The sequence below is a fragment of the Dinoponera quadriceps genome, unplaced genomic scaffold (assembly GCF_001313825.1).
Source record: "Dinoponera quadriceps isolate SergipeBrazil2010 unplaced genomic scaffold, ASM131382v1 scaffold1846, whole genome shotgun sequence".
Classification (NCBI taxonomy): Eukaryota; Metazoa; Arthropoda; class Insecta; order Hymenoptera; family Formicidae; genus Dinoponera; species Dinoponera quadriceps.
The window spans coordinates 1521149-1547080 of NW_014556140.1; the positions used below are offsets into that span (position 1 = coordinate 1521149).

Here is a 25932-nt window from a genome sequence, read left to right on the forward strand (position 1 = left end):
TTTTCTCTGTGTGCGGACAGCTGCATGTGTAACATTTGTCTAACGTTTCGTACGTGCACTTTGGCAACAGTACGTAGCAATGACATTTTGTCAGTGCATTTAAGGCTTCGTAAGCAGGCTTCACAGTATATAACATCTGCTACTAAAATCGTGGTTCAAACAGAAGGATCCGGATGATTGTGTAACGAAGGAGCTATTTAAAGACATACGCGGTTTCTGATAAGAAAATCTCTTGATAAACATTTTAATCTCTTTCTTTTTATCTTCGCGAAACTTTCGCCTCGTATTTGCAATCCGTGTATGTAAACAACTTGATTTTGGGACGTGTGCGTGTCAAAAATATGCGCAAACGTTTCCTTGAGCCGAAACGAAAGGTACGATCGGATTGCGGACGTATGATTCGTAAAAATAGACTTGCCAAAACAAGATGTCCAATGCATGACGTTACCGTTTTCACATTCGGACACGCAGCAGATAGCTGTCGGTTATTGCTGACCACGCGCGAGGAATATATCATATCATCGCGTCGTCCTACCTTTCCGAGTCTCGCTTTGAGCGATATATATAGTTTAACGGTACACGACGACGAATCGATATATGAATGAATCGGGCAGTTATCTGTCAAGTTCTAAATAGCGATATACCTGCCGGCCGAAGCTTATCTTCTTCATTATCATTTTTGCGGGTTTATATACATGCGGGACCGTTAAGCGACGCAAATGTATCTACTAGGTGTAGTGTCGTTCTTGAGACACAAATATGAATCAAATTAAATATTAGTGTACGTGCTGGGAATTATTTTATTATTCATTTATAAACGTGCCAATATTTAGGTAATAAGTTTTATCGGTTTATTCTTCAATCAGTACGAAATCGATTATCTTCCCGAGAAACAGTCCCCGTCTAGTCTCCTCTGGAAGAGGAGAAGGATCTCGAGCGACAGGCGCGTGATCTGCTCCGGCTCAGAAAATGTCAAGCTTAACGTCGATCCTCTCAATCTAACAAAAGCCGGACATATTCCGTGAGCAAGTGAAGGTTTGCTGTCCCTCTTCTGAGAATTACTAAAAAAACAAAATCTCCTATCGGACGCGGGATGCGTTCCGAAACTCATATAAAAAGTGCCGCGACCTATTTGTAACTAGCTATAATACTGCATCCGGCTTATTTCGCAGACCTTGGTCCTTCTGGATTTTCGGTCGTTACAAAGCCATTTAACACTTGATTTCACACACATTTTTAAAACAATAGAGAATATTCAAAGTCATCTATCAACGACTTTATTGATTCAAAACCGCCAAGTTTCTACCACGATAAAATTTGAATGTTGTCTGATAAACGGTATAAGGTCATTGGTAATAACGAAGATTAATTCGATAATTAAAATTGCACATCTTCCATTAATAAAAAAAGAAACCTTGATTTTTGATAAGCATCGAATTAATTTACGCACGTTTAATATAGTTACGCGAACATACCAGATTTCACTCTTTTCGTACGTGTCTTGAAAACATCACGAAATTTACAGAAGATAATCAGGACTTTGTTAATTGAGATTTATTCGCCGGAGAATTTCAATTGCCCGGTGAAAATTGCCTAGCAGGCAAACGGAGGAAAAAACGATATATTGTACGTAACATCGCTAATATCACAAGAAAACGTTTCAATGATATGTATCAATCATAAAACGCAAGAAACGCGGCGGTAGAGCGCAAACATCGGTGGCATGGCACAGGTGCCTTTATTAGTTAGCAATTATCACACAACTGACAGGAAAGCGTCGGATCTAACGACGTGCAAATGCGCATTAAATGCATAGCGGAACGTTTCTCCACACGGATCATGGCATTGGAAACGTACTACATCTGATAAACAAAAAAGGTAGATCGGAAAACCGGTTTCGCTGCAAACTAAAGAGAAACCCCCGATCGACGGAAATTTCTAGAATCATACTGGAACATATCTGAAACCGATTTTGCTTGCTCATTATCGACATTTCGCAAATCAACTCGAGGCGATGACTAATTAATAATTCAGAAGATTTTTTTCAGATGCATATGACTTGTTAATAGCCGCGCATAAACCGCGAAGAAGCAAATAACAGGCAAGGTCCTTCGGGGAAATTAAAAAAAAAAAAGGCGTCGATTCGACGCCTCGCCTGTTAATTAAACAAATAATGACCGTAACTGCGCATAATTTTCATAAATAAATAAATGATTATACAATTTGCTATGTTTGATTTATACGTAAGAATTGCGTTTCCGGAAGGATCGTCTGGTATTTACATCGGCGAGAAAGCGAGAAATTGTTTTGTGAAAAATTCGAACCGAGATTACAGCTCTTTTAAGCCCCGCTCGGCGAAGGAACGCGCACGATAATTTCTTACTGGGAGGTATAACGAGATGAAGCATCATTCCCCGAGGGAAGTACAGAGGAAACATCCGATGCGCAATGTTGCAAGTTAAAGATATGAAACTATCGACACAATAATAATGTTATCAATATTTTCTCTCAACACCGGGTATTTCCGTACCCATATTTCCCTTCGACATTCATATTACATATCAGTGTTACTTTGCTTCGATATCTTTTCGATATCTTCCTTTTAATTTTTTTTATTCAGCCGATTTTCGAGATATCATGTATTTTCGCTTCATAAAGATTATTGCAATATGCAACTTACATTTTGAACCTATTCTGATTCTAATATAACTAGTGATATCGATGATACGAACTCATTAACAACATTAGCTATGCCGAAATCGACGTTTCCAAAACGACAGGAAAGAATTGTCTTAAAACGGCCGGCTGGTACCAGTTATGCAAACGGTGTTCTCGCCAAGCGGCGCTTGCTATCTTTCGTGGATTTATCGGCGTTACGCAATGACTCGTCGCGGAATAAAGAAATGACAAAAATGCAATCGGTGCGAAAGACCGACGGAGACTGTTGACCGATAGAAGAGCGCTGAAATGAAGCGGCACGGTTGGACCAGTTCGCAACGCGTCTTACCGCAAACCGCGCGCAGATAAAATTAATGACGGCTAAAATCTCCCCGTGACTGATCTCGCGGAATGTTCGTATTGATTTTCGCCGCAAATCGCAAATTACGGCAGCGCGCGGAGCGCTAAAAAGCGCACGGGTGAAATTCCTTTGGTTTCACGTTTTGCGTTTCCGTTCCGTTGAAAATGCCGAGGGGGAAAACTCGAAAACTTCGATGTACAAATTCGAAAGACGTTTACGAATCAGTGACTATATTACTTCCGCGAGTTGCTTCATCGATGTGCCAATCTTCATTTAATTGATACTTGCCGGGCGAAATTCAACTCGAGATCGTAGATCAGCTTTACCGTAAAAACAGCACGCCCATTGGATATCATTTGCAATGTTACGTATACGAATAGTTACGAATATCAGGAATCGAGATGTGTATCGGTGATCGAAAATTGAAAAAAAAAAACCACCTTCATTGCGTGGTTTTTCTGGTCGTGATTTGACAAGGATCGAGTCCGACACAGGTGGAGAGAGAGGTGCACGTAATTACTACGCGTAACTCGTGCCGGGGGTGTAAAACAATATGAAATATAGAGATACTGCGTGCAACTATGCGCTTTCTATTTGATCATTCTGCATTCGCAGTAGCGTCTCGATTACCGGAAAATTATTGCGACACGGCCGCGCGTCGCCAGCGATCTTGCAATAGGTGAGAGTAAAATGCTCTTTTCACGTGGCCGATCTAAACGAGCATGGCGATAGATAACATTGCACACTTGCGAGTGCGCAGATATATTTATGACTGCATTATAATTGCAACCCGCTGAACTTTATATTTCTAACATAAATAAACATGATTCGAACGTATATATGAATTTAAAATCAGCGCTGTCCCATTCGCCAAAGGAACCTTCGTTCGATTTTCCGCTAATTCGAGCGTGAAATTTATATCGACCATGATCATTGTGAGTCGTTTTACACGTGCGATCTGATATCGCCCGTAAAGAAAAGTGTTAGATTCAAATCATTACTCCGATATACTTTAGCAAACGTTTGCTTGGATCGAATCAATACATTACTTGGACAATTTACTTGGGTCAAGGAAAGCATTATTTGATCCACGTAAGAATTCGCTAAGGAGTGTCGGAGTAATTATATATCTGGCGCTTTTTTCTCTGTGCAGTATCATGATGGTTCGATCTTAATTGCAATTGAAACAGGAAAGAAAGAAAAGAAGAACAGATTATCAGGCTATGAAGTGAATTACGGGATACGTGCCAAATGTAACGTCAATAGGCTGATTCGAGCGTAACTTGCCAAGCTTAAGAAAGATAACGATTCTTTTTACGAAATAGCGATTCTTTTTAGGAAATAGCGAGTGGTATTTATCTTAAATAATCGCCGTTGTTTTGCGTTGTCGTTTATACGCGAAATATAAGAACTGTGAATGCTGAGATAATTTCTAACTCCGCCAAATATCGCGCGGCGTCGATATCCTTCCTGCGAGCCCGAGAATCAATATTTCCTATTTATGCTTTCGCAATACACATCGATCATATCTTTGGCATGATTTATAAGAAAATTAATGGTTAACAATAGCACGTTATCACTGCGCGGAGAATGCAGTCGTAAAAGAAAAGCGCGTCACTGCATAGGCTGCGGGTATTACATAAAAAAAGAAAATGAAGTAAATTCATGGAAAAAGGATTAACTCAATCAGTTGTAATGTATATCATTGGCTAAATTAGTTGTAATATGTGAAGCATTTAATGCTTTAATGACGTGAGTAATTTCCATCGTTACGGCAGCAAACCGTTTATTATTGTAGACATTAACTACAGCAAACTCTTTTTACTGCTGCAGCAAAAAAGCTGATTATTACAGAAATTAAAATTGCTCGCACTATTGAAATTTTAGATGTTCATATGTTACAGCTGATGCAGCTGACCGTTTTTTCCGTGCGTGATTATATTTTTTCGCGTGTTAAATCAAATAATATTCCCAAGCATGGAATAAACATTTTAAATTGGTCGAATAAATAAAAGAAATATTATTTGAACTGTAGTTTTTTTCAATGTAATAAAAATATTTTCCATAAAAAAATGTTTACACGCGCGCTGACAACGCACTGCGTACAGCGTACGCAGATGCACCAGTCTATTTATAGTAACCCTACTTTTGCAATAATAATTCCTGAATATGCAACATATATTCATTACGTATGTCATAAATCGTTAATATATCAATAAATGCATGCCGCGGCATTAGACGACGACGTTATCAGGATAATTAATTAATCTCTATCTGTTTAATAAATCAAAGATTCGATTACTCATTCCGATTATTCATTTCATGGTATTTCTTGACATTTAATCGGCCATTTTGTCGGCAAACATAGTCAATGTAGTCGGAGAAACGAGACTAGTATACGGAAAATATTAATAGTCGTAACATTTCACTCGGTGTACCATCATTACCGCATCAGCGCTTAATGAGAAATTTTCCGGTTAAACTTTTACTTCCTGTTTCTCGAAGCTGACGAGATGAGAGCGTTCTTGCACGCTTAAAGTGCGTTATGATAAAAATATCAAAGTCTCTTTTCCCGTTATCTATTAATAGAGAATAGCAAGAATATCTTCGATACATTTTCATATATAATATATTTTATGTTAAAAGAAAAAATATATATATATGTAGTAACGTAATATCTTCGTCGTAAACGAAGAAGAAAATGCTGTAACAGTAAATTTAAAGAAGCGGGAAGCGAGAACCTTTTAGAGATCAGGTATGGCGCAAAAACGGATTAATCTATATGCAACATTTAAAGCAGGAAGTCATGTGAACAAACAAACTATGTACTCGCGCACATTCAATTTGATGACGGTTACGGCGTATTAAAGAACTCGAGTGATTCAAGCGGAAGATCAGGGTTAACAGTTCTCCGGGTCTGTGACGATAATGGAAATGGAATGAGAAGCTTTCGCTTTTAATCTAAAAGATCCAAGGCTTTTCATCAAGCCAATCTTCTCGGATCGGAATCAAGCGTACGGTAGTATGATAAAACAATAACGGAATCTGCACAACGCGAGTATGTTGTGTAATAAAATTTCATCCTTCAAGGATTCGCGCGCCTGTCTACATTGGAGGCATGCGACGCATGACATACTCTTCTATTGTAAAATGAGCAAGCGGACGTACTCGTTGATATTAAAAAAATATTTTCGAAGTAAAGTTGGGAATTATTCTGAAATATATTATTAAATATATTGATAATAATTCTATTGTATAGTTACATATTTTTCCCTCAATCGTAGAAGATTGTTCTTTTATAATTTGCACTTGTAGAGTCAGTAACGATATTTATACAGTGGAGGAGTTAAAGTGGCAGTTTCTATGTGTAGGCGCGTTTCGTTATGTTATTAGCATTAGTTAGATTTTTCGATACGCTGGATATTTTCTCGAGCTGTTTCTTGCAAATTTTTGAGTAACAAGTTAGCGGTAAATAATTGATTAAATAATATTATTTCAAATGTGGGAATTCTGAACTCTTTAAGTCACTTTGGAACTTATGCTAATCTTTATCCTCTGTCACTGAACCACGCAAAAAAGATTAAGATTTGCTTATTCTACGAATCGACGTATCTGAGTTTACCCGTCATTCGACCGACCAATATCTGAACTTTTGCTGTGAAATTTAATTTTATAGAATATAGTTAAAGCTGATTGACCTTTTCTCTGTTTTCTTATTTGTTTGTTTAAGATGGTCGTAAAAAAATCAAGGGATCCTCGTAATAAAAAATATATAAGAACAAAGATAACATACAAGGATATATATATATATATATACTCTACTACATATATATATATTCAATTCCTTAAAAAAATAATTATTTGAAAACAATATGTGATAATATCAAAAAACTACAATATATTTTAAATAAATATTGTTTTTGCAAATATTGCTGCTTTGCACCCATGCATCTAAATTTTAATTCTACGCCTTCAACCGGATTTTAATGCCTAAAAACGGTATGATATTTCGCTCTTGTTACTTTGCACTTTTGTATTTCCATAATAACATCGATTGTTACACGAATAAATAAATCGACGTCGCCTCGAACACGTGACAGCAAAAAGTTGATCATAGTTTCAACACGTGCTTGCTTGATTCATCGAAATAAACGATGAAAAGTACCATTTCTCATCCTCGTGGCGAATTATTGAACGGACCGCGCGCAGCATACAGGCATCGAGAAATCTGCGCACTGACTTTACTTTTGACCCCACCATTGTAATTCCAAGCGCAGTAATGCCCGCCGCGAGAGTTACAATGCCGCGTTTCATCGATCAAAGAAGAGCAGGGGATTTCTCAGCGATTGTAAATTACGAGACGTCTGTGAAAGTTATATAAGTTATATCAACGATCGCGTAACCCTTATTTAACCTCGATCCGAGACTGACGTTGAGGTCAAGACGGTGAACTCGTAAATTCATTAAGATAGAAAAATACACTGATAAAACCGATAGTTGTCTTAGTATAGAATCATTCGTCAAACGACGAACCAAATTTCACAATTATCTCGCCGAACTAGATATACTGCTCAACAATTATACGTTTGATTTCTAATATCCTCTTTGACAAATCTGAAATCGGCCGTTTTTCGTGAAAACGGCCGGTTTTCGATTCAACAAAGTGCATCAGATATCAACATATGAACCTGATATCCGATTTTTGAAAGATTAATTTTCGAATGCATAAGATGTTAATATTTCGTTTGCAGTTGTTTATAATAATAATTTTATTCATAGTTTATTTGTGTTAAAATCGGTCCTTGTTAAAATGTTTGTGCTCATTTTTGACACAATATTTGTACTACTTTTTAAGACATTCATCTTGTGTTAAATTAACACGAAAATTTGAGTAAACCGTTTGGGAGATTAATGAAACATATTAAATTTAACATACATCTTTTTACTATGCACGTGTAAACTCTGCGAAGATGGATAAAATAAACTATGCAAGAGCAAACGAGTAACCGGAAGTAAATTAAATATCCGCAACACGAATTACTATACTATTCAGCGAAACAAACGCCGATTTTGTTTTCCTCTTGAAATCGTTACACACGTAGGATCACTTCGTCACGTAGAACAACGACGTGTAAAGAACAACGACGGTACGAAGTGCACGCGGGTAGGAATGCAAGGCAAGAAATAACATCATGAGAACAAGGTTATTAGACATATGGCTGATTAGAGAGGTGATCTTCTTGTTCACCGGTTGTAGGTTTTCTTGAGACCGCATTGCTGTAATTTCAGCGAACTCGCCGATTATGTACTCACGGTTAACGCCCTTTTCCCTTCGTGCTCACAGATATTTTCATGCTGATGATTCTGGGCTTGTTCGGCCTTGTGTCCGGTTGCTTCGTGCTGCTATGTCGGCCATATGACGCCTTGTTGGGGTGGAAGATAATCTTCGGTGAGGGCGGCGAGATCTTCGAGGCGTGGCGGAAACCCGAAGTCGATCTCTATCTGAAGGTCTACTTGTTTAACGTGACGAATCGTGACGAATACTTGGACGGCCGCGACAGCAAGCTGCGATTCCAGGAAACTGGTCCTTACGTGTACAAGTAAGTAAGATGAGTAATACAGTTACCTGTATCCCTTTTCTTCTTAGTTTTCATCTGCATCACGAACGGATACGCGCGAAATCACGCTTCATTACTATTTTTTACAGTAGCGTTATAAATGCAACTTTGCCATTTATTTTACCGGAAATCTCGATAATTCCTTGACGAGAATAATGTCAGCCAAACGACCATTCCGGTTTACCTCAAACGGATCCTTTTACTTGATAAACTTTTGAAATGTAATTACACAACGCGATTTTTTTAGAAGACTCGCTTAAGCTGATATTAATAGTCGCTGCTTGAAACTTGCGTCGAAAGTGAAATACTCATATTTAAATTTAGAATTAAGCCTAAATTTCTCGACTGAATCGTTATTACAGTGTGACATCGCGTGTCTTCTAAAATTCAACTGAAAAACTCAGATCTAACTCTAAGTACGAATCTGACCCAAACACGTATGTCTAAAAGACACGATTTTACGTCTTAAGACGTCTTAATGTTATCTGACAGTGAGCAGCTGATATGAGACAAATTTCAAGTAACGACTATTAATGCGGATCTTAGAAGGACGAAGTCTCATCGATGCAACGGCTCCTCGCGGAAATCTCACAAATGACTCTCTTAAAAAAACGCGTTCTCAAAATGACGTGTAACGTTTAATTACGCGCCGTTAATACGTTGCCGAGGCGAACGTACATTGCGTACGAAAAAAGTAGACCGAGCAAAGAATTAATCGGTCGGGAGTACTGGAAAACCTCAGTAGAATTATATGTTTTTTACTCGGCGAGGAAAGAAATGACTGCAAGAAACCGAAGCCACGCGTGGCGCGGCGTGGCGGCTCGTTAACGACGTTTCAAGAATATAAGCCATCACGCAAATAATAATTATTTGATGTGGGATCTAGTTTGCTCAAGTAACCGCGCTCCGAAACATGTATGTACACTTGACCTTCAGATACGCGTACAGGTTTCTCCCTGCCTTCGGCTCCTTCCCTCCGCCGTTGCCGGCGACCTCCGCGCGATCGCATTCTTTATTCTCGCCGACCGCTGTTTCCGTACGATGCATATTTGCAGCGGATTTCGTTGCATTCGCGCGCGCGACCGAACCGCTTAAGGTTGTTCTTGAAATCCTTTCAAGCCCTCATTTATAATAAGTCGGTAAACCCAAAGATAAGATTCATCTCAACGAGTGCGCACTTACATCTCGGAAATCAACAGCGAAGAAAACGGGTACAGAAAACAGGTTAATATTCTCTCTCTCTCTCTCTCTCTCTCTCTCTGTAAACTCGAAATAATATTTAATTTTTAAATGAGACACACAAAAAATATTAAGCTACTTAATTCACATAAATATAACACATGAAAACGTCATGAAAAAAGAAGAAAGATAAAATATCAGATCTTCGTATTAATTTTATATTGAAATAATCAAAAATTGGTAACACACGCATGAGAATTTTAATATTTAGACACAAGATTTTTTACTGTGTGTATGTTTTATTTTGGACATACTTCTTGCCGACGATACTTCTCGCTTCGTACGATATCAGCGAATATTCGACTGCGCGTGTTCGATTGTATTGACATAAATTTATGTTTCGAATGTAAGAAACAGTTGCCTAAAAATAGGCACAGTGCTAATCACGCGTAATAACGAACGCTAACATTGTATTTGGTTCCAGAGAATTGATGGAGCACGCGAATACAGTCTTCAATGACAACGGTACGCTAACAACAATACCGAAACATCCACTGAAATATATCCCGGAAATGAGCAATGGTTTAGAGGAGGAACGTTTAATACTGCCGAACATAGCGTTGCTCGTAAGTAACAAAAACGTAAATATGTAGAAACTGCGAGACGAGACAGAATTTCTTTCCGAAATCGTCTTCTCAAACACACGTGTTGCATACGTTTGTCGCTGATTAACATCGATTAACGAGCAGGTTCGTGCTACGACACTCGATTGTGAAGTTTAATAAACATGTCAATTTGAAAGGGAAAACTTGTCGAATAATTGAATCGGTACGATTCAGAGGACTTCTTGGTGTTGCAAGGATTCTATTTTTATTTCTACCTTCTTCTGTGCATTTTGCTGTGCGAATCACGCACGTCGAGCTTGTAATTCGATATATTAAAACTTATATAATTATCACAATGTAGCATATAATATATAATATTATTATATATTATATAATATTATATAATATATCGTCACCGTAATACCGGCTTGCCATGACATCGTTTTAGGTTATATGCATCATTCCAAAAATTAAAAATCGCTTTTGCTATGATACGGAAAATGAATCATGTTGTTATGAACACGCGTGAAATACAGCGTGACGTTCAACATGTTGCGCGAGATGAATCGCGCTGCGAATATGTAAAATGGGGCGAAATAAATGGCGCCGCTGACTTTGCAAGGCTAACGCCATGTGTTCACTTTCCACCAATTTTCTGGCAGCCGGCTTAAGGGAGCTCCCTTAAGTGGCTCGTATCTCATCGTGGTTCAAGAAGAAACTCTAGAACTTTCAGAATCGCGAAGAAAAAACATAAGAGGATACGTATAACGTATCGCGCGGTTTCGAATGACACATAGTTTGCCATCGACATATTAATTGCACGGAGATGACATTAATTGCAGGTGAGATCAGAAAATTAAGGAAAAACCACCGGTTATTTAGTCAATTTAATTGGCTGGCAATTGGCCGGCAATTAAGTCACATTATTTCCCGGTAATGAGAAATCGAATGAAATTTTCCGTATACTTGGCATGCAAAAATTCCTTCGAGAGAAACATCTGATTACCGAGAATGGTGTAATTAACTGAAGGACACGTATCGCTTTGTTATTTGCGACACGTTCACGCATTCACATTATAAATCTGACTCACACCATTGTTGTTAAGACTACCGAAATTTTATCGAACGTGATTTGATACGACGTGGTGCGACATGACGACGGATTAAAACGTGATGATGGAAGTAACGGGGATTTTGAATTTAACTGATATGAATCGCATCGATAACAATTTTTGTAACAAGGAGAGAGGAATATACCACGCGAATATTATCTAACGACACAGAACGCTCGCGTGACAATTAAGCACGACTGAATATGCGCTAATTAATGCAGACCTAGAAACTGAGAAAAAACATTCGTATTATTGCGCTTATTATCTATCTGCATAAACGAGAAGCGATTAAAAGTGTTGTATAAATATCGACCGCTTGATATCGTATCAATATCATAGGTGCTTTAATGAATAATTTTCTAAAGGAAATTTTCTAAAGGAAACAAGATATTACAGAAATAATGACATAATAACAGGTATAAAAAATTAAAATGCAGCAAACGGTTTAATAATATGGAAAAGTATTTTAATTGCAACACGTTGCGAGACTTACCGATGGTTTATTACATAGTAATTTAACATAACAGTTTTTTACGTCATCTGATTCTGTGACGATAGTAAGCCGCGCTGATGCAATGTTCATTACAATGCTAATGTTCGTTGAAAAGCCCTGCGACATTTTTATGGTATTTATTCCATTTCCGATGCAAATCAATATCTCGTAAATTTCAACAACAAACTACTAATTATGATCAATTTTGTAACACTCCTCATGATTCTCCTTCGAGTTATTCGCGCATCTATTCCCGGAGAGATTTGGGAGTTTTTATTGTGCGCAAACTTTTTGGCGACACATTCCATTTTTACATTTTTTAATACAAATTACATCCCCTCGAAAAGAAAAAGGCATGCTTTTGTGACAGTTAATTTTACCCGTTGGGAAATCGTATCTAATGTTTTCTTGTTAAATGATACTTTGATATTTTATTCTAAATCTGAACGTAAAACTCAAAATATGCATTTTAAAGACCTATTCTGTTAAGTCACAGTAACGAGTTTTTTTTATAGCTTATCTGACTTTTAAATTATATTACAATTATATTACGTGTAAGATTATTATTATTATAATTGCAATTATATTAATTGTACGCGTAGATCGTATACATGGATGTTGTGATACTATTAATGTAATACTGGTATCGATATTTTTCTTTCAATATCGGATACGTTTTGTATCGATATTTTCTTCCGATTACGACATGATGACGGATTAAAACGTGATGGTGAAAACTCGAGTATCGACTCGTATCCACATCATTATTACTTTGTTTCAATATCTTTTCTTTTATTTTTAATCAGTCGATCTTTAAGATATCATATGTATTTGCTTCATGAAAATTAGCGTAACATGCAATGTATGTTTTAAACGTAACTTTTCTCATGATTTCCATTACGTTAACTTTACAAGTGCAATTTGAGACACATGTATCTTTTACCCCGTTTTATCGACTCTATTGACTGTACAAATGATTTGGTAGATCCGATTAATGATATCTTACGTGTAACTTAATAAGAGATGGTAGTATCATAGCGCCGATTACTGGCGAACATCATGTGTTAAATGCTCAACTTGGAATCCTACAGAAGTGCCATTGCGAAATCGGGTCAAAATGAGGTGAATGTAATAAGTGTATTTGCGTCTTGCACGAACATAAATCCACCTGTTACGGCAGCCGTATGTTGATTGCATTGAAATAATGAAATATCACGGCTACGAACAAATAGGATACAAGCGTTGAATTCAACTCGCTATTCATTCAGTGCGCGTAAAGCGCAACGAACCGTGATTCGCGAGGAATACGCTTGGGTAACAAACGCTCGGTGGGCGCAAATCGTAAAGCCGTCAGCCGAGAATAATAGATACGCCATAAACGCCGTCTTATCGCCGTTTATTTGGAAAAGGTCGCACGAGAGGGAAAGCGTTTGTAGCATGCAGTCAATAACCGAAGTATACTTGCGTTCCTGATGATGCTACCGGCAACGTGGTATATTTAACTATTAAAAATCACTACTAAATAAAATTCCGTGATTACCGACTGCTACGTTCATCCGATATAAACATGACTAAACGGCTAGCCTATTCTTCGTTAAGGCGAATGTCTCAATTAATCCCAATATAGTTCTACTAATAATACTAATAGTATGTAACAGTGTTCATCTGTTCCAGAATGTTCACTTTTGACGATATTTAACGATGTTTTGCTGTAATGTACGCACAATACATTGTTTTGACGATATTTAACGATGTTTTGCTGTAATGTACGCACAATACGTTGTTTTGGCATTTGCGATGATAATGCAAGTCCAGGTAAAATAGCAAATGACAATGACGTGAAAGTGACGTCAGAATGATGAAAGAATTACCATGAAATAAATGTTATAGTCATTTCCTCGTCATCTACTTTTATAGTCAGAAACTCACCTTTCGTCGACCAGAAATAAAAAGGACCGCGACGTCCTCCCAATCACGCGTGCGAAATTCACCTTCGGCCAATTGAAATTACGAGAGATACGTAACGGCTTCCGAATTGTCACGTCGCTATCATTACGGTTGCGAAGTATCGGTACGCTCGACGCTCGTACCCCACCCAATCACGAGGAGTTACGTATATCTATTAATATATGCATGTTTATAAAAGAAAAAAATCCGCGCAGTGCAGCGCAGCAACAAATATGGGACGTGATATTTTCGCGAGAGTCTGAGCTTCCATTCGATAACTTCGTGTTTATTATATCTTTTCACACACCGAGAGTGTATTCTTCAAATACACGCGCGTGCGCATGTAGAAATAACGAATCTGCCTCGATCGCGTTATCTGTATGAGGATGATAACTATAAAAATGCAATTCTATGAAAAATAGATAATATTATTATTCCATAAATACATGTGTACATATCTTTATAACGTGTGTAGATAATAATAATAAGTTATAAATTTAAAATCACGTTTATGAATTAGCCGTCCAAATTTCGGCGGAAAGAACTCTCGTAATGGTTGGTCTTTAGTATAACATCTCGTCGATGTTACTACAAATCATTACTGTTATCAGCAAAGTCGATGACCCTGGCAATCGCACGGAAAAGAAACACGTGAAGTTTCATTCTTCGTTTTGTTAAAGGGTACCGATATACCGCCATTAATTTGATAATGAGTGACATTGACAAAATAGCACTGATGATACGGACACATTCATTCTTTCCTTTATTGAAGGGTACCAAGATACATTATATTTACATGTGATAAAGAGCTTCAATGTAATAACAAAATGATGATAAACTAATATCCAACAATACTGTTTCTTACATAAGCATCCGATAATTTCTTTCTATTTTGTGTTCGAAAAATGTTCTCACACATGTTCGACGATGTCTGACACAATTATACAATTCGACTCGTTATCATATTAAATTTATTACTTAACACGCTACAGATATTATTATTAATGGCAACATTATAACTAGTTTATAATATAAATTTATAGATTCATATCATCCGTTAATAATTATTACATAAATATCATATAATAAATTAATCTAATGTATAGCAGTAATGTATAGCAGTTTTGAATAAATCGAATTCTCGGGATACAAGGACAGTTTACGAGATCATTTTTTTTCTTCGAAATTTTGTTAAACAATTGACTTTTGTATAACACTATGCGATCGTGCATACACGACATTTGCCGATAATGCGACAATAATTTGTGACGATTAAAACGACAAGCGGGGTCAACAACTTGACCCCTCGTATGTCAAAGCATAGCACGCGAATAATGTATCTACAAAGTGCAGTTGTAATTGCGTAATATTCATGATATGTTATTATAATGAAATCAATTATGTTTCAATTGGAGATATTAGGTCGCCAGTCTGTCTTGTACTCGGCCGGATAATAACACGCTGTTCGCTTATCGTTACAGAGCATCGCGAATGTGATGAGGGACACCTCATACATAACCCAATGGGGACTGAACATGTTCATACGGCAAACAGATCCTCACCCTCTGGTAGAAATGACTGCGCGCGAATTCATGTTCGGCTACGAATCGACTCTGACTACCATCGGCAATCAGCTGATGCCCTCCTGGATTAAATTCGACAAGCTGGGATTAATCGACAGAGTAAGGAACGGTTTTTCGCAAGCTATACGACTTTTCTCATTCACGAGCAGTATTTTTCAATGCGAAATAATCAATAATTCTGAAATTTTTGTTTAATATCTCTATATTAGTACTTAATATATCAGTGTTTTTTAATCAAAATCCTGAATGTGGTTTAGAAACGATTAAAAATAGAAATTTAAAATATGACATTATATTTATATATATATTAGGGCAATTAGAAGTAAATTGACCACTTGGAAGCTGAGATATTCGCAACTAAAGATAACACTTTTTATACGTATTCCTTGAGGTTATATATAAATATAATGTCATATTTATTTCTAATCAATTTACTTCTAATTGCCCTGATAACTAAGTCATATTTAAATCTAAATATAATGCAAGTTTCAACGAATTCTTAAGAAACTCATTTTATGTTACTACTATCGTAATTAGATAGGAAGATCGATAATTATAATCTATCAACGAGCCTACGTAAAGAGGAGGTCCGAATAAAAAAGGTTGTGTTTGTTGTGTTTCACAGATGTACGATTTCGACGGTGACTTCGAAACTATTTACACAGGAGAGACCGATGGTCGAATGTCGGGATTGATCGAAAAGTACAACGGAGATGTTAATCTACCGCAGTGGAGCGGCAAATGCGGGAACATAAACGGCGCGAGCGACGGCACCAAGTTCCCAAGTTACATTCAGCCGAACGACACGGTCCTCTTCTTTCGCAAGAGCCTTTGTCGGAGCGAACGGATGGTAATTTCAATTATTGCAATCCACTTCGGGCGAATCGTTCATTCGTCTACCCAGGAATTTTCAACCGAGTCATGCGATTCATCCGCAAACAGTTCATCCGTTATTAACTTTCCACTCGCACCGAATATTTGCAAATTGTCCTTACTAAAGATGTAGCCGTTGCGAACAATTTCAATTCTTATTCTTTCTAATTACACACACACACACACATGCACACAGATGTATACATGTATATATAACATCCCTTAATTTTTCTAAAGGTACGAGTCGGTGAAAAGATGGTGAATGGCTTATACTCGTACCACTACGCATTCATGGAGAACGAATTGGATAATGGAGCAGTGAATCCAGAAAATAAATGTTTCTGTCGTGAAGGCAATTGTTTGAAACCCGGCTTAATCGACGTGACCGATTGTTACTATGGTAAGATATCTACACGTTAATTAATCAATACTCAATTTTGCCAGAAGTCATCAAGAATATATAACAGTCGATCTGTGCAAGTTTCTTTCTTGTGAAATGAATAAATAACGATAATTATTGAATAATAATAATCATTACGGCTGTAACTCGAAAAGAATCTTCTGGAAACAGGAACTTCATCTCTGGTTTATGTAAAGTGCTTTATGAAAATGCCCCGATTATACTTACACGTATAAAATTAAACTGTTCGATCCGTATCGTAAAGACGATAACTCTCAGGTCGCGTTTACCTGTCGCAGCTACTTGATTTCTTCTAGCTATAGCTATGGGTATAGGTACACATAATCTTATACAAACTTATTATTATTTTGTCTTCACAATGCGAACTCTTGCCATACTTGACTAGTTTTATAACGTGAACGATAGTCGTTTTGTATCTCAACGAGTTTTTTTAGATTTATGAATAAGACGGGTCGCAGTCTATTCTAGTTGTACAAGCTAGGTCTCTAAATGTCCAAATAAAAAGATACACATTGGTTTCCGAAAGAATCCCGACAAAAATTGGTCCCAGTAAAAAAGTGCACTGCGACGTGAACTTCATTTTCTGACCCGCTGGAGGTATGAGATGACCCCAGATGACTATTCCCGGATTAGAGCCGTTCAATAATAAATCGCGAAAAATGCAATCAAACATAAGCAGTAAGCTAATTGACCTGTCATAATTGATGATTCTTGAACTGTGAGAATCCGATTGGTCAATTAGCTTGCCGCTTACGCTATTATAGAGTAGTTTTTAAACGATTGATTAGCAATTTAGAATCATTTGTTTCCGCAAATAGAACGTTCAGCATAAATCCCAATCGGCAGAGTTAGCGACTTTGACGTAACACAGTGATTTTCCCAATCGCAATGCATTATGCATTTAACGATAAATTTTGCGATAACGAGTGGCCGGGGACGAACGCGTCGATTAATGCACGTTCGAGACGAGATAGCAGCATTATGTCACATCGGTTACGTCTTAACGATCGAACAGCTGCACCTACGGAATAACAATACGGATCAACATGTTCTACGTAAGAGTCACGATCGTGTTAACGGCTCACACTTTGCGTACCGTAATCTGATGATTCGGTTACCTCGATTTTACCGAAGGGTGTCCCTAAAACTGAGAGAGAGACTTGCTCTTACTGAACACCATCACTCCGATTTTTCTCGCAGGATTCCCCATCGCCTTGTCGTATCCACACTTCTACCAAGCTGACCCGTCGATGTTGGAGGCCCTCGAAGGTCTGGAGCCTAAGAAGGAGCTACACGAATCCTATTGCTTCATCCAACCCACGTCTGGATTGCCCACGACCCTGGCGTTTCGCTTCCAAATCAACATGGTGCTGCAGGACATCAGGTACATGTCCAGAGTGGCAAAACTCGCCGACTTCACGCTACCACTGTTGTGGTTCGAAATCGTAAGTATATTGTAAACATCGTGCTATACTCGCACTGACATCGGACATCCGTAATAAAAGAGCCTCTCTTATCAGGGGATGAACGAGCTGCCGGAGGCTTTGAACACGCGTTTCTGGTTTTATCTGTCCGTCGCACCTGCCATGCAGGAAGTGTTGATGTATCTGTCCTTCTTTTCCGGCGCGGTGCTCCTCGTTTGGAGCATCGTGAAGATACTGTCCTATCAGCAGAAGGAATCGTCGATGACCTGGCAGGAGGAGGAAATGTCGAGAAGAAGGCAACGGGCCCACTGCGACAAAGAAAACGACCGGAAGGCGCGAGAAATGGATTCGTACAGTTCGTTGCTGGTGTCCGGTGATACGGCAATGATAGTGTGATGATTCAAAGCCCGAGGACGCACCCAAACCTTACCTCTTTGAGTTTCCTAGCCATGTGCTCGCCGAGCAAGCGAGACACATTTATGATGACGCTCTCTCGAAAGCGAAGAAAACTACGTACGAATTCGACAAACGGGATCACGGTGCATTAAACGATCCTGTGCAAAATGAAAAGGCGGATTAGAATCGCAGAAATAGCCGAAATAGAATCGCAGAAATAGGTTCTCATCCATAGCGTGCTACACTGGCACTTTCAACTTGCACTCGACTGCATTTCGTTGATGCTGTCAGTGTGAACGAGAAATGTTATGCAGGATACAGTATTGTATATTATAATACTATATCATTGTAAAATGTATCATATTATTATATTGTCACGTTTTTCTCTCTCTCTCTCTTTCTTTCTGTACCCAACTAGCAAAGTCAAATGACGCTTTTTTCAACAACGTCCAAGTGATGTCTCTAACGTCAATCGGAGGTCATGAAAAGACGTCACTTTGCTACTTGGATAAGTTGCTATCTGAATGCTCAACTATTAAGTGATAAGGCATTAAAGTAAAATATCACGGGAGATTTGATCGATTTAATCAAATGCTTTTTTCATTTAGTCGAATTTTTGGTACTTTTGATTTTGTAAATCAAAACGAGCTTCTGTCCAAAGAGGTGACGGACGAAACTTTTTATATTGAAATCACAGCGCATGGTTTTCATATCAATTAAAATGTATAGTTCTGATAGTTGTTGTTTATCTCCGTTCGTTAGTACAAATGAGACTGTTATGTTGCCCATCACAATTCGCCCATACGAGATTTCACAACATAGCAATCTATTCGTATCATTGCAGTCACACACGTAGTCTGTTCTAAAACATGAGACCCGGCGATAGAAAAATTTGGAAGGAAAATTAAGTAAATTTTTTGCGACTAACGCTTCGTGTGATGTAACGTCCAAGTACGTTCCTCTATATTCCATTTGTACTCATCCTTTCGTTCTTGCGAGTTGAATCGAATTTTAAATGAAAATGAAACCAGAGCGATTATTAAATAATTGTCGGGAGTAAATTTGTCCTAAAGAGATGAAACGTATCAATCTTGAAATAGTTGCAAGCATTTCTTATATAAATATAATACGAGGGTATATATCTTATATATGCGTGTTCAATATTGACAACGTTTGAAGTGCCAACGTGTTATTAATGAGAGAACGTCAATTGCTATACATTAAATCACATGTACCAGTGTTATCACTCCGTTTGCTCTCTTTATCATTTATTCCGGAAACGGTATTTCAAATCTGTCGAACAAAAATAATGACAACAAATGTATATTTAAAATAGAGATATATACAAATGCGCATTCATCGTGCCGACTTTATCAAGCTCAAATCTTAGGTAGGAAACATCAAATTTACGATCTCATCGTTTCTATAGCATATTTAGAAATATGGACAATTTCCAAAATTATCGATAATAGGAATCGTCACGTTTTGTGAAACAACGGAAAAAATTGCACTTCATTCGATATAAAATAATGCGTTTGTCATCTACATTGCTTGCGTTTATCTCGCATGGTTTCACTGTAAATATGTAAATAATAGATAAGTAAACAACTGCAGAAGCAATGTAGACACAGATAAGTAGCCGTTGATCTTTCGTAAAAATGAACATGATCTCTCTTCGGAAATCTGCTATTTTTTTTTACGAAAAGAAAAAAAAGGTGACGGTAACATTACAATGTTACAATTTCTCACTCAACAATGTAACTGTTATGTACAACGCATGTTATGTTGTACTTGTATTGTTGAGTGAGAAATTATAACACTGATGTAATATTGGTTGGTGTTTATCGAAGCAGATCATAAATGAACATGAGAATAACTCATAGGTCAATGACATATTTTCTTCGGAATCTCTATATCTTGCCTTATTTATACATATATTGTACGATATTATTTAAGACACTCTTACATTAAATATATGCATTTAATATTAATTTTAATTATATACACACACATATATATGCACGCGTGCGCATACGTACACAACTTTATAAATTAGTGTTAAACAGTACTATGTAATAACGTGATTACATCTACAGTGCATAATACAATACTTAAAAGTACGGGTTGATTTTTTATATCGTCTGTATATATATTACATAAATGTAGGGAGGTTTTTTATATTTGCAAAATGTGATAATGTAACGGACTTTATAAGAAATCTGTTGCACATTGTAAGAAAGTCAATATAATAAAAAAAGAAGAAACATATAACGATATGAGGTGAATTTTATTTTTTCCCGAACGCGATGACTTAACGATCGTACAGTGTTAAATTATAAACAACTACAGCTGTAAGCACACTAAATACAACATATTACAAGTAGATAATCGCATAGATATATTTTTATTCACAATTGAACTCATTGGTCATCTTAAACGGTGTTGTCTTCCCGTTGTTCGGCAGGCGAAATCAGGTGAGGAAACATAGATGGAATTTGAAAGAAGATAATTCCTCAAGTTTGGCTCATGAATTTTACGACAAATTCATGTATTCCTTGCTTATCTAAAAATAGAACGTTATTCGTATCTCAAGAAATTTGTTCCGACACGTAACAACAATGTTAATTAATATAACATCAGTTAATATTCCATGTAACAATAATATAAAATGAACGTAATGTCTTAAGAGACCACCTCACCGAAAATCTTCTGCCTCAACATATTGTAATGCATTTCTCGGCAAGTTTTCGAGAACGTCGCTCTATCTGGAATACGCTCCGACGGGTAGTATTTCATCAGATATGACTTCAAGATTTCCGCTGTCTTGAACTGCATAGCCTTATCTGCCGGCACTGTTAGTCTATTATTACTTTTGCCGGCGTGATGCTTTGAACGAACCGATTGAGTAGACTCCTTGTCCCTCTTCGATTCTCGATTAGCCTTTGAGGTTTCACCGTGCTGCCTCACTTTAATCGTCTCTTTTTGCGTCTCGTTATCTCGATTTGTGACGTCGATGTCAGAGATTGTATGTGCGTCGTTCCTAACAGCTTCTTTGTCATTCTTATCGCCCTCGAACTTCTTATCGATATTTTGATTCGACGAACAATCGACATTGATCGACGCATCACTTTTATCGTACTCCCTATGTCCGACTCTTTTTTTCTCTACCGGCTTCACGTCGTCCTCTTGACGCTCGACAGATTCACGGCTCCTTTTATTTTTACCCTTGCCTTCGACAGTCCTGTCTTTATTTTTAACGAACTCTGCGATAATATCAACGGTTCTCGATTCTGTTTTAGGAGAAATATTCGAGCTCTCGTTCGTAGTCTTCAAGGATGATCGCGTCGATGCCAAAATTAGCTCGTAAACGGATTTACCGGTCTTTTTCACGCTCTTGTCAGTCTTACTTCGGCGAGTTTTTAACTTGGAGGAACTTGCACCTGGTTTGGACAAACGTGCGTTGCTCTCGTGTGTTGTTCGCGCACAAACGAAACCATTCGACGTCTGCATCCGTGGTATAATGTCCTCGGGTGTACTTTTCCGTGCACCACTGAAATCGTCGTTGATAGATGTTTGATTTTTTGTCTGAGTTACTTCAACATCGTTAACCAGCGATTTCTTAGATCGAATAGTTTCACTTTCATCTGACGTTTGCGACCTTCCTTCATTTCTAATTTCTAGTGCAGTTTTGAAAGTAGTGGCAAAAGTCTTTTTATTAATTTCACTTGACAGGTGACCGTTATCGTTAGATCCGATTTCGGCTGTATCTGATTCTTGTGTGATATCGGATATATCGTCAATGTTAGAATCATTAAGCTCTATGTTATGCGACCCTGTGTCATTATAATCACGTATCGCTTCATGTACAGTATTGCTATTAGTGCACTTTCGTACCGACGAAATCTGTATACGAGTACGTAAAATAAAAGTATTTTGCATAAAATTTCAAAAATATATGATAAATAAGCATAATCCTTCGCGATAATTTGTAAATGTAAAGCGGCAACTAATTTCTCTTTAATAATTTACATATTTTCGCTCAAAATATTCCAACTTTGGGAGATAACTTTTTCGGCAAAATTATTCATATCTGAAGCCGTCTATGTTTGTAGAAAGTAATACGTACCGACTTAGACATATCAAATTTATATTTATTTGGTACTTTTGTACTAGAAAATATTTTATATTCCAAATTACTGGCTATATCATGCATGTCTTCCTCGTGAAGCTGTTTGTTATTTTTCGAATACGAATGTTGATAATTTTCGAACAACGTCGCCTTTAATTCATTGTAAAGGTGTTCCCGCATCTGAAAGTAATTAGTGACCAGGCGAAGATAACGAGATGTTATAAAGATATTATAATTTCAATATATTATTGCATAACATTTTATACCTGAACGGTTAAACCCTTTATTTTCCTATCCGTACTATTGGCTGCACGGACGCGCGCCTTTTTTGCATTCTGGATGTTCTGACGCTTGATCTATAAAAAAAAATAAATATAGAAACTGAAATTAAAAAGGACCTAGCATATAGCAAACTCACTTCGTCCTCCTTAGATGTACCACGTCGAAGAGCGAATTGCTGCATAATAAGTTCCCTATTCTCTCGTTTTGCAGCCGCTACTAATTTCTCCCTCGATTCTTCCGGTTCGATAAATACATTGCTACGATTATAATCGGCATCATTTATGACGGTAATTTTGAAAATAAATAAAAATGCTTATTTTTTTTTAATTAAATAATTTTTCACACACACCCCTCATCTCCATCGTCGCAGACTCTCCGTATTACGCCGCCCAAGTTGCCTCGGGGCTTTCGAGATATCGTCTGACACATTTCAAACTGTGAAATCCTTGCTTGCACTTCATCCTTGTTTTTGCATACGTCGCATCTATTCTTACATAGCGGTGGAGAATCCCCGAAGTACTTGGAAAACACTGCGTGCCGACATCTAATAGTGGACATGAATATAATTATTGTCTCGATATGCAGAGGAAGAATGTTTTGGACTGTCCGATTCCCATTGAACGTACTTTGCCTCCAGACAATACGCAACGCTCTTTTCAAAATTATTCCACTTTATCTTGACGAGCTCAGTCTTCTTTCCTGCGATTTCCTCCTTGATGAGAAACGAGATGGGCCCGAACTCTTCGTTGCTAAAGTAAACCCTGCAAAACGCCGAGTTGCCATCTCTGCCGGCTCTTCCTGATTCTTGATAATACGCCGCGATATTTTGAGGTACCGTCCAGTGAACCACAAATCTGCAGAATGTACAAATCACGAACATATTTTCATTATACAGCCAGTATCGTTCACCGATGATACCGTAATTAGAATCAAGCCATGCTTTACCTGACGGATCCCTTGTCAACGCCCATCCCAAAACTGCATGTTGCCGCGATAACAGGTACTTCGCCTGCCGTCCACTTATTCTGCACTTCATTACGTTCTTGAGCTTTCAAGCCTGTATTCAAACGTCAAAATAAAATAGCGTAGTTTTTACAAGTTTAATCGTCAATTTAAGTGTCGACATGCTGCAAAAATCATACGTACTACCGTGATACGCGAGCGTGGGAATACCAGCAAGGCTGAGTTTGTGCGCAACAATTTCAGTCGCTTCCTTTTTTCTACAGTAAATAATACCGCAACTCCTCTTATGCTGAAAATATCATGTTCGTGGAAAATCCACACCGTTCTGAATTATTCAAAGAGGATAACATAGCGGTGATACAATTTTACTCACCATAGGAACAGAATTATCCGAAGGACCAAGCGCATCCAAAATAAAGCTTTTCAAATGCATGAACGGTTTATCTAATGTTTCTAGGAAACAAACGTCGTAAAATAAATTAGGACGAAACACTGGCTGGGAAAATATTAAGGCATCTTTCATATGCAGACTTTGAAGAATATCGTCTTTTACCTGAAATAACGTCAAAAATATATAACAATTCATGAAGCTGTAAAGTTTAATATCCTCCGAGATACCTGCTTTGCAGCAGTCGCTGTCAATGCAATTACAGGTACATCAGGACACAATTTCTTGAACACTCCTAACTGTCTATAACTTGGTCGAAAATCGTGGCCCCATTCACTTAAACAATGAGCTTCGTCAATAACAAAATAAGAGAGTGCTTTAGCCTTTCTCAATTGGATTATAGTTTCCTGTAAATTAAAATTATCTATGTTACAATTAAACAATTTGCGCTGGAGCTTTGATACCTTGCCTAAAAATTAATATTTAAAATTGTAATAAAATTATAGCTTACATTGTGCGTGCAGAGGTAAACAAAATATAAATTGTAAAAGTAGGTTGAATTGATCATATACCAATATATTGAAGGAAGATGACAGAGGTATATGAATATTTATTTGTACAGTTCATTTACCAGGCATGTGATATCTGAATAAATCACTACAGCATACCTGAAAATGTTGTTGGGCTCCCATTTCAGGAGTGACATACAACAATTTGATTTTAGGAGAACCTGACATAAGATCCTTCATAATCATGCTTCTCTCTTTACTCAATGTAGTGGAATTCAAGGAACACGCATTTATCTTCTTGTCCACTAAAAAATCAATTTGGTTCTAAAAGAAAATTAAATTAGTATATAAATACATAAAAATATAAAAGATAAAAGATTTCTTCCGCTGTATACCTATAATATATTGAAAAATACCTTCATAAGGGCCAGAAGTGGGGAAAAAACAATTGCAACTTTGTGTTCTTTCATCGCTGCAGGTAGTTGAAAGCAGAGGGACTTGCCAGAACCAGTCGGCATACACACAAATACATCTTGTTTCCCTAAAATTGTGCCAAAAAATGCTTAATCTCCTTCTTACACATTTAATAAGTATCTCTTAGAAAAATCGCATGTGTTTAGAAAATAATAAATGTTGAGCGCAGAAACCTTTGTAAGTTGCAGTAGTAGCTTGCTTCTGAATGTCACTTTTGAAATCATCGTGGCCAAATTTTAACTTTAAAACATTCCGTAACATCCTCGTTTGGTGTTGCGTTTCTTTTTTTTTTACCAATACAAGAGATAATCCGAAAATGTCACGTTTGTATCTTATCTCTCGAGTGACATTTGGAATAAGCGCGAATACTGTCCGGTGAAAACACGCGTCTCACGTATGGATTCCGTTACAATTCAAAGTTAGGTTAGGTTAGAGAATATCGAACTCGATACTTTTTCGAGTGTCGTAGGGGCAAGTTTCAATTAACGTTCGCAACGACGCGAGCATCAGCATGAAA

At 37.4% G+C, this 25932-nt stretch overlaps 2 protein-coding genes across 3 annotated transcripts in view; one reads left to right on the forward strand and one right to left on the reverse strand.

Moving 5' to 3' along the window:
• The window catches only part of LOC106746974 (scavenger receptor class B member 1-like), a 37551-nt gene extending 16344 nt beyond the window's left edge, over positions 1 to 21207 (forward strand). For both annotated transcript variants that reach the window (XM_014624184.1, XM_014624183.1), the window contains exons 2-8: positions 8364 to 8619; positions 10301 to 10442; positions 15455 to 15655; positions 16182 to 16406; positions 16667 to 16829; positions 18051 to 18295; positions 18371 to 21207. In XM_014624184.1, the coding sequence (XP_014479670.1) occupies positions 8372 to 8619; positions 10301 to 10442; positions 15455 to 15655; positions 16182 to 16406; positions 16667 to 16829; positions 18051 to 18295; positions 18371 to 18670 (1524 nt within the window). In that variant the 5' untranslated portion in view covers positions 8364 to 8371 and the 3' untranslated portion in view covers positions 18671 to 21207. The remainder of the gene's footprint in view (positions 1 to 8363; positions 8620 to 10300; positions 10443 to 15454; positions 15656 to 16181; positions 16407 to 16666; positions 16830 to 18050; positions 18296 to 18370) is intronic.
• Positions 20939 to 25892, reverse strand: LOC106746973 (ATP-dependent DNA helicase Q5-like). The gene is made up of 14 exons (XM_014624182.1): positions 25589 to 25892; positions 25358 to 25482; positions 25101 to 25265; positions 24663 to 24839; positions 24418 to 24597; positions 24228 to 24333; positions 24027 to 24138; positions 23708 to 23935; positions 23431 to 23625; positions 23218 to 23338; positions 23066 to 23155; positions 22797 to 22979; positions 21370 to 22573; positions 20939 to 21233 (listed from the first exon to the last, which is right to left on the reverse strand). Exons 1-14 carry the CDS (start codon positions 25674 to 25676, stop codon positions 21184 to 21186), a joined length of 3024 nt encoding a protein of 1007 aa, XP_014479668.1. The 5' UTR covers positions 25677 to 25892; the 3' UTR covers positions 20939 to 21183.
• Between the last annotated feature and the right edge of the window lie 40 nt (positions 25893 to 25932).